This window comes from Agrilus planipennis, unplaced genomic scaffold (genome assembly GCF_000699045.2).
Source record: "Agrilus planipennis isolate EAB-ADULT unplaced genomic scaffold, Apla_2.0 scaffold16, whole genome shotgun sequence".
Lineage (NCBI taxonomy): Eukaryota > Metazoa > Arthropoda > Insecta > Coleoptera > Buprestidae > Agrilus > Agrilus planipennis.
In genome coordinates this window covers 2,209,432-2,219,097 of record NW_020438946.1, presented here as the reverse complement: position 1 = coordinate 2,219,097, position 9,666 = coordinate 2,209,432, and the positions used below count along the sequence as shown (strand labels likewise).

Sequence of the window (9,666 nt, the reverse complement as noted above, 5' to 3'; positions counted from 1 at the left end):
AGTTAATTGAAAAATCACAAAGGTTTTATATCGAACGCCGCATAAAAATGTAATTGGTTTTGTAACGTGCTGTTTTTATGAATGATATTTGTTTATGTTACCTTACTTCTAAATTTTTATCTACATTTTAAAACTAGAAAGGCTTTTTGTCTATTTTCATAAAAAAAAAGAAAAACGAGGTGTCGATGTATTTGTAATAAAGTATTAACCCGAGTCGCCTTCTTAATTTTGTTTGCTACAAGCTTGACTGGACGGATTTTTGGTCTATTTGGCAAGTTTTTACAGACGTTGGGAAGACAAGACGGTGTCAAACAAGAGTGGCTTATCGAAGACATCATAGGCAACTGGTGGAGACCCAACTTTGAACCGCCTCAGTATCCCTACATTCCATCGCATATTACTAAGCCCAAGGAACATAAACGTCTCTTTTTAGTACAACTTCAAGAGAAGGGTATTGTAAAAACTATTTATAACTATACCTTTTTAGAAAGAAGACTGTACCATACTTACTTCAAATAACACAATGAAAAAGTTAAAGGAAAACGAATCCTCTACCAAAAAATGGGAAATGATGAGTAATACTAATTGATTTTAGAAGAACTAATCACTTACATATACATTAAAGTATCTGATTTCCGCGACTTCGTCCGTCGAGACATGGTTGAGCTGTACACCATCAGGTCGCCACCTGTTGCTCACTTTACGGAGAGGCAGGAGCAGAAATATTTCCCACATGCTATTCGCGTCGGTTGTCTCTTCTCAGTGGCAGGATAATACGTATAGGTCGTCATTGTCGCCTGCGTGTTTAAAAAGTTCGATAACTTGATATTAAAATAGTATTATCATGATATAATTTTCGTTGGAGTAAAACTAAAAAAAATTGACCAAAATTTATAGTAGTTTTTGAGTAATGCGCCTTAATCAACAGACCTAGTTGTCATTTATGTAGATGCTTTTAAATATATTAGTATTCCATTTTCTATTAATTTATTGCCTAAACTAGAGATGAATTGTATGATTTTAGCATCAATCTGTAAGTGACGATTTAAAGGCAAATTGTTTCGTTTAGTGTTACTAATTGTGCGCCAGTTAATTATAATATCGAAGGATTCCTTTTTCTTTAACATATTTAAGTGGTGGAATACGAGGAATTTGTTTTATTATTTATTTATGATCTGTATTATTAATTTTTTTGATAAGACAGTTAATTTCAAGCATCCTTGTTATTTTAACCACTTATTTATATTTAGAATTCTAATTTTTTGTTTTTGTATAAATTTGTATATTCGATTTTTCATTTCTTTATATATTTGTGCTTCTGTCGTACAATAAATAAATGAAGTTTTTTCTGTTAGTGACCGAAAAGCAATAACAAGTCTCAGACTTTGTAAACAAATTCATGTCAATCTTTTGGAATAAGCGTTATAGTTAAAAAAAATCGTGTTCAAAATGTTTCATCGTTTTTGTATTCATTAATGTGAAAAATTAAAAAAGAAAAAACAAAAAAGTTAATGTTTATGCATCGTTTTAAGATTATTTCATTAATTAAGATGATCATAAAGAAATATGATTAATGTATTCCTAGTGTACATTTTTTATAAAAGGAAATTAAATATTAGAAGCATTCGCTTAAAAAGGTAATTACATACTACAAATTATGTTTCTTTAATAGATGAAAGTGATAGAATATTATATTTCATGTTAAATGTATTTTCCTTTTTATAAAAATACTGTTGAATTCTTTCCTTTTTTGTTAGTTTTGTTGATTCTTGTATTCAATGTTTGAATTCATCATTTTAGAAAAAAAAATGTTATTCGTTTCTGATTTTAAATATTTTGCAGCTTTATTTGCTGTTCCTAAAAACTACAAGTTAGTAGCAGCACCAGTGTTTGAATTGTATGACAATTCTCAAGGATATGGACCTATAATTTCTTCGCTTCCTCAAGCCTTATGCAGGTAAATTTATTTCTTTAATTATTTTTACTAATAAGAAATATATTTGTGGTGACATGAAAATGTTATGTATTTTGTGTAACTTGTCTACATATATTGGTTTTTGAATTTAATGATCATTTTAGGTTTCAATTCATCTACATGTGAAAAAAATGAATCTTTGGAGGAAAGTCGAAAGAAAAGAAGATATATCAATTGATTTCAAGGTATTTTAAAAGTGAATGATCGCTGACAATTATTGAGACTTTATTTTAGAGTTAGTTTGATGTGTATATAATAAAAAAGATCTAATTACGTATTTTTCCGGATAAACCAAGTAATTGCTAGGCTCTGATTCTGATTAAAAAAAGAAAGTAATGATAATAAAGTAGCGTTAAGATTAAAAGTGAGTAGTTTCTAATATATTTATTGTAATTAGTATTAAGAATCAGTTCAGTTTTTCGACATTTTTTTTATCGTTCAAAACAGCGGAATAAACTACAGGGTGCGTTTTGTTAATTATTGCACTTTGAATTTCGTGACATTTATATGTTACTTTTATAATACAAAAAAAATACACATTACTGTATTTAAAATATGTTTTCATTGTGACATTTAAATAATAAATATTAAATGGATATTAATTTGATTTAATACATACTTAATAATTATATATTTCTGTTACCAATTTAAAATTCTATCAGGCAATATCAATTCCCTAAAAATACTTGGAGGTTGTGGACTTTTCGGTTTTGATGTCTTTGTAACAAAAAGAACCTTTTCTTTTAGTTCTGACCTTGGCAAATCTCCACGCAGACTCAGCAATCTATGCAACTGATCCTCCGTTATATCTGGATACTTTTCTACAATTCGGTGTAAGTCGAATGATATCATATCATCCTCACATTTCAAAATCTCCGACATCATTTTGATTACGTCTAATTGATTCTCTTTTTCTTCTATATTTGGAAGATTGCTGCAAAAAACTCTGTTTAATTGCTCAACCTCCTTGGCAATTTTCTTGGCAGCCGTTAAACATTCTTCGTATGTCTTAAAAGACACTTTCCTTGATAACATTGCTGTTAAGTATCGTTTGGTGACGCCTTTTCGTGCCTGCGTTATTACGTAATCGAAATTTTCTTCTGTCAGACGATTATAGTCTTGAAAGTAGTCTTCTAAAGTGGCACAGATTGTGTCCACTGGGATCGATGCTAGAAGCCAACGGGACGAGAAAAGTTCTTCGAAATGTTTTTCCAAGTCTAAAAAGACTTCTTCCAGCAAGTACTCGCCCGACTCGTTTCTCAGTTGCTATGTACAAAAGAAAGTAGTCTACGTTAAATAAATGAAACGAAAAAACGCCTGCGTAAAGACGTATTGTAATTGTTTGAGATAATGAGTTTTCTTCTCACCTATTAACCATAAGCATTTTGCTTGTTCAGAAATCATTCTCATTGCATTACACTTACCAAAATGGTATCTCTTAATTTTTGAAATGCTTCTGCTACAAGTCTCGGTGTATTCATGTTCAAATATTGTTTCTCAAATTGAGCGCCGAGCTCAATAATTTGCATACAGTTGTTCAAGACTGTTATCATGTGATGAGTAAAGTATGGAACCTAATCGACAGCATAAAAAGGAAGATTTTCTTTAATATTATATATTTATGTACTTATTTTACCATCAATTAAGTTACCTGACTTCTGTCTTCGAAGTGTTTATTCTTAAATTCTATAATAGCTTCTTTATATCCATTTGCAAACCTTACAATTTGTTCTAAACTTAGTAAAAGAGCCTGATTTGTAAATTCTTGACTGCAAAATAAAGTATCAAATTATTGAAGAAAAAGTTTAAAAAACAATAAATTGCCTTATAGTTTTAGAAACTTGTAAATTTTGGTCTATCATTTGGAAAATAATAATCGGGGTGGCGGTGCGAAGATACCCATCAACTCTGGGTTCTTCGGGGGGCTTATTGGAACGCCATTCTTGTTTCTCCGACGTCACAGTATTTTGCATCCATTCATTATAGTTCATTTTCATATTCTTCATTGTAAAAGGTTCAGAAAATAATATTATTAGTAAAACTTCAAAGAGTCCAATATAAAATTAAATTTCTACCGTTAAATATTGTCCTTGAAGATCATCTAAAACGGTTTTTGGTAATAGGGTACCCACATTTTCCGTAGACTCTTTCAAATCAGGATGACCCAAAAGCTCTTCTCCCTTATATGTGTTTAACACCCAAGATAACAGAGAAACATACTCGTTACCTTGCAAACCATTTTGTATGACTTCCTGCAACTAAATTAAACAAGTTATTAAATTTATATAATCTAAGTTTTTAATTTAGCGAGTACATGTCGAGAAAGGCAGGCGTGATACATTTTAATATATCGGTCCAGAATTTCATAACTAGGAGGAAAACACGGAATGCAAAGGGTTTTAACAACCCTTAAGTCTTCAAGCATCAATTGTCTTAACAATTCCAAATAACGAACCAACCACAATTTGTTATCATCTCGTTCTTCTACTTGAGTGCCTTCTATCCTGGTTGCTACAGACTTTTCTAAAACTTCAAAGGCCATGGCACGCCATTTTTTAGGGCGGCCAGGTGGTAAAAATCCATTTTGTTTTTCTTGTTTTAGAGATTCTTCATCAACATTCTCTTCTCTTTCAATTATACGTAATGCTGTAACTATGACTGTAGGTTCTTTACGAACTGTATTTAATGTACGACTTAAGATAAGTCTCAATTGCTTTTCCAATACACCTGACAATGTTTCTACATCAGAAAAGTATGCTTTCAACATGACCTTATCGTGTGGTGATTGATTTGGTAGTTTATGTAACTCAAATAGCAATTCATCTCTTGAATTTTCTAAGTCACGTAAACACTAAAAATGGGAATGATTATTACAATTTAAATTTCTGAAAGTTTATTTGGACTTTTATTTTTTTTAATATTTCTTCTTGAATATGAATGCAAGTGCAATCAAATAATTAGGAAAGTAATACCTGATGAGCATGCAACAATTTTCCTTCATTTATCCATTGCTTGGTTTTTTCAATACTTTCTGGAACAGTGAAAATGTGTTTCAAGTTTTCTCTGGCAGTAACATACTGAGAATGCTTCATATTTTCTTCCCTCACTTCATTGAGTTTATTGCGTAAATCTGGAACATCTTTGAAGAGACTTGCAAGTGACTTCAAACTGAAATACTTAACATTATCAAAAAGAAAACAATTGTACTATTTGTAACAAGACTTAGTTTCGATATCTCGAACGTCTTCTAAACAAGCTTGAAGTTGATTTTGACCAACTCTTACTCCATCCAGATGACTTTGCATTGCTGACTTCAGTAGAGCCTCATTCGATCCTTTTTTACGAATTAATCCTCTCTTGTATTGTTCAATCTTCTCTAACTGTCCAGGACGTTGTAACATATTTGTTACATGATTTACAGCAGATATTTTAGCTTCTGCTTCAAGTTGTCGTATGTTACATTTCGACTTAACTAAAACATGGAAGATCTGAAACTATTTTATTCAGAAAATAAATATAATGCAACTTTACCTTCTGCCATTTTTTCTTCCTAAATTTACTTTTACTAGAAAATACACAAACAATTGCGACAATCAGTAATAGAAAAGAAATTAGAATCGTATTATTCTCAGAAAAAGTAATAAATAAATCCTTCACTCACTATAATCATTAACTGTTAAATTAATTATATTATTCTAAACATAATCTAAACTTACTATAACCTTTAAAGAAAACAGAGTAAATTTGACAACTGTAAATTGTAACCTCGTATTCATTCATGTTTTAGTTTAGTTCATTTAGTATTTTATTTGTTTTTATTATGCCTCCTTTTCAAAAAGAGAATTATACCATTATTCAGCAGGTATATTTACTATTCAGCATATTATTTTAAATATCTCATGCATTCTTTGTTTAATAAAATAGATTCAGAAAGCTGAAGATGCCATTCGGGCATGTTACAGTAGAGTAGAAAATCTAGAGAAGCAATTAAAGAAAAACCAGTTGCATCCCACACAACAAGAGTCAATAAGGATGGAATTAGTAGAGGTAAAAAAATTATTAGCCACAAATGAAAAAAATCTTAAGCTGCTTCATAAGCAAAACATAAAATCCTTTGCATTTGCAGCAGCCTTCTTTTTCATATGTTTTGTTGTATATATGTTGTATGTATTAGTCTTTGGGCCCCAGGATAGTTAACAATAGTAATCAGTATATTAAANACGTTTCTGAACTTAATTGTCTTTGAAAGTCTAAAATTGCATACTTTATTTTTTGTAAGGTCAGCAATTTTAGATATTGAAAGATTTTATTAAATATTATGATAAAATGTTGAAAATAATCAAACAGTAATTTTGCAGTGTTATAAATACATTCTAGAAAAATTATAGTAATTCTAGTGCCGTTTTATCCTTTTGGTTTTTTGATAAGATGCATAATTATCAATTTATTAATTAAAAATGTTAATGGCTAATTAGTTCATATTTTTCCTAGCAAACCGAACCATGCAAATTGTTGCTATAAATATAGAAGGCGCTTCTTGATTAAGCTGTTAATTATGTATAAAATCGAAAAACAAAATGTAAGCATGTCGAATGGTATAATTTTCCTGGAATACATTCAGGACACATTGTGTATTTGTATATTCTTTTTTTTCATTAAAATGAAGTAGAAGGAAACCTAGAATAGGATTAGTCTGATGACCAAAAAAGCATAATTTAACCAATTATGTATATTTAAATTAATTTACTGTTGGTAAATTGTTTAAATATGTTATTATATTATGTGTTATCGACACCCTTACGATAATGTACAAGAAAGAAAAAATTGAAAGTAGGTATGTCGCATTGTTAGACAGTGATTTGTAATGTATTTTACGCCAAATTTTGCGTTTATAGGAAAATTATGAGTACAATTCGAGAGCATTATTAAGTCTTCGCGTTTTTAATTTTCTTGTTAAATCAGATCTTTAAAACTATTTTCATAAAATTTATATCACCTAATTTGCGTCTGAATTCCCTGCAGTATATTTTTTGCGTGTGCGAATAAATTTTGAGCTTATATTAACATAATTCAAGACAATATTTATTTTGTTAAACATTGTAACAAAAGAATATTATTTTATATAAGTTAATTGAAAAATCACAAAGGTTTTATATCGAACGCCGCATAAAAATGTAATTGGTTTTGTAACGTGCTGTTTTTATGAATGATATTTGTTTATGTTACCTTACTTCTAAATTTTTATCTACATTTTAAAACTAGAAAGGCTTTTTGTCTATTTTCATAAAAAAAAAGAAAAACGAGGTGTCGATGTATTTGTAATAAAGTATTAACCCGAGTCGCCTTCTTAATTTTGTTTGCTACAAGCTTGACTGGACGGATTTTTGGTCTATTTGGCAAGTTTTTACAGACGTTGGGAAGACAAGACGGTGTCAAACAAGAGTGGCTTATCGAAGACATCATAGGCAACTGGTGGAGACCCAACTTTGAACCGCCTCAGTATCCCTACATTCCATCGCATATTACTAAGCCCAAGGAACATAAACGTCTCTTTTTAGTACAACTTCAAGAGAAGGGTATTGTAAAAACTATTTATAACTATACCTTTTTAGAAAGAAGACTGTACCATACTTACTTCAAATAACACAATGAAAAAGTTAAAGGAAAACGAATCCTCTACCAAAAAATGGGAAATGATGAGTAATACTAATTGATTTTAGAAGAACTAATCACTTACATATACATTAAAGTATCTGATTTCCGCGACTTCGTCCGTCGAGACATGATTGAGCTGTACACCATCAGGTCGCCACCTGTTGCTCACTTTACGGAGAGGCAGGAGCAGAAATATTTCCCACATGCTATTCGCGTCGGTTGTCTCTTCTCAGTGGCAGGATAATACGTATAGGTCGTCATTGTCGCCTGCGTGTTTAAAAAGTTCGATAACTTGATATTAAAATAGTATTATCATGATATAATTTTCGTTGGAGTAAAACTAAAAAAAATTGACCAAAATTTATAGTAGTTTTTGAGTAATGCGCCTTAATCAACAGACCTAGTTGTCATTTATGTAGATGCTTTTAAATATATTAGTATTCCATTTTCTATTAATTTATTGCCTAAACTAGAGATGAATTGTATGATTTTAGCATCAATCTGTAAGTGACGATTTAAAGGCAAATTGTTTCGTTTAGTGTTACTAATTGTGCGCCAGTTAATTATAATATCGAAGGATTCCTTTTTCTTTAACATATTTAAGTGGTGGAATACGAGGAATTTGTTTTATTATTTATTTATGATCTGTATTATTAATTTTTTTGATAAGACAGTTAATTTCAAGCATCCTTGTTATTTTAACCACTTATTTATATTTAGAATTCTAATTTTTTGTTTTTGTATAAATTTGTATATTCGATTTTTCATTTCTTTATATATTTGTGCTTCTGTCGTACAATAAATAAATGAAGTTTTTTCTGTTAGTGACCGAAAAGCAATAACAAGTCTCAGACTTTGTAAACAAATTCATGTCAATCTTTTGGAATAAGCGTTATAGTTAAAAAAAATCGTGTTCAAAATGTTTCATCGTTTTTGTATTCATTAATGTGAAAAATTAAAAAAGAAAAAACAAAAAAGTTAATGTTTATGCATCGTTTTAAGATTATTTCATTAATTAAGATGATCATAAAGAAATATGATTAATGTATTCCTAGTGTACATTTTTTATAAAAGGAAATTAAATATTAGAAGCATTCGCTTAAAAAGGTAATTACATACTACAAATTATGTTTCTTTAATAGATGAAAGTGATAGAATATTATATTTCATGTTAAATGTATTTTCCTTTTTATAAAAATACTGTTGAATTCTTTCCTTTTTTGTTAGTTTTGTTGATTCTTGTATTCAATGTTTGAATTCATCATTTTAGAAAAAAAAATGTTATTCGTTTCTGATTTTAAATATTTTGCAGCTTTATTTGCTGTTCCTAAAAACTACAAGTTAGTAGCAGCACCAGTGTTTGAATTGTATGACAATTCTCAAGGATATGGACCTATAATTTCTTCGCTTCCTCAAGCCTTATGCAGGTAAATTTATTTCTTTAATTATTTTTACTAATAAGAAATATATTTGTGGTGACATGAAAATGTTATGTATTTTGTGTAACTTGTCTACATATATTGGTTTTTGAATTTAATGATCATTTTAGGTTTCAATTCATCTACATGTGAAAAAAATGAATCTTTGGAGGAAAGTCGAAAGAAAAGAAGATATATCAATTGATTTCAAGGTATTTTAAAAGTGAATGATCGCTGACAATTATTGAGACTTTATTTTAGAGTTAGTTTGATGTGTATATAATAAAAAAGATCTAATTACGTATTTTTCCGGATAAACCAAGTAATTGCTAGGCTCTGATTCTGATTAAAAAAAGAAAGTAATGATAATAAAGTAGCGTTAAGATTAAAAGTGAGTAGTTTCTAATATATTTATTGTAATTAGTATTAAGAATCAGTTCAGTTTTTCGACATTTTTTTTATCGTTCAAAACAGCGGAATAAACTACAGGGTGCGTTTTGTTAATTATTGCACTTTGAATTTCGTGACATTTATATGTTACTTTTATAATACAAAAAAAATACACATTACTGTATTTAAAATATGTTTTCATTGTGACATTTAAATAATAAATATTAA

General features: G+C 29.4%; 3 protein-coding genes across 3 annotated transcripts in view; 2 read left to right on the top strand and 1 right to left on the bottom strand.

Moving 5' to 3' along the window:
* Positions 1–2,529, top strand: part of LOC108741762 (cleavage and polyadenylation specificity factor subunit 5) — a 4,386-nt gene extending 1,857 nt beyond the window's left edge. Inside the window, exons 3-5 of the mRNA XM_025974684.1 lie at positions 286–451; positions 1,843–1,957; positions 2,080–2,529. Coding sequence (XP_025830469.1) covers positions 286–451; positions 1,843–1,957; positions 2,080–2,101 — 303 coding nt within the window. The 3' untranslated portion in view covers positions 2,102–2,529. The remainder of the gene's footprint in view (positions 1–285; positions 452–1,842; positions 1,958–2,079) is intronic.
* An 8-nt stretch (positions 2,530–2,537) lies between these two features.
* LOC108741761 (exocyst complex component 3) lies at positions 2,538–5,723 on the bottom strand. Its single transcript, XM_018476668.2, has 9 exons — positions 5,507–5,723; positions 5,198–5,447; positions 4,948–5,143; positions 4,290–4,826; positions 4,051–4,233; positions 3,800–3,975; positions 3,627–3,744; positions 3,400–3,549; positions 2,538–3,241 (listed from the first exon to the last, which is right to left on the bottom strand). Exons 1-9 carry the CDS (start codon positions 5,514–5,516, stop codon positions 2,615–2,617), a joined length of 2,247 nt encoding a protein of 748 aa, XP_018332170.1. The 5' UTR covers positions 5,517–5,723; the 3' UTR covers positions 2,538–2,614.
* Positions 5,724–7,268: 1,545 nt separating this feature from the next.
* On the top strand, positions 7,269–9,629 carry LOC112904535 (cleavage and polyadenylation specificity factor subunit 5-like; the record flags this gene model as incomplete). Its single annotated transcript, XM_025974737.1, has 3 exons — positions 7,269–7,551; positions 8,943–9,057; positions 9,180–9,629. Coding segments are annotated over 3 exons (420 nt in total), but the record flags the coding sequence as incomplete, so codon positions are not given.
* Positions 9,630–9,666: the final 37 nt, after the last annotated feature.

Coding starts and splice junctions, on each gene's coding strand:
- LOC108741761 (XM_018476668.2), bottom strand. Junction 5,144..5,197: donor GTTCGAGATATCGAAACTAA/GTCTTGTTACAA, acceptor TAAGTATTTCAG/TTTGAAGTCACTTGCAAGTC. Junction 3,745..3,799: donor CAAGTTTCTAAAACTATAAG/GCAATTTATTGT, acceptor TTTATTTTGCAG/TCAAGAATTTACAAATCAGG.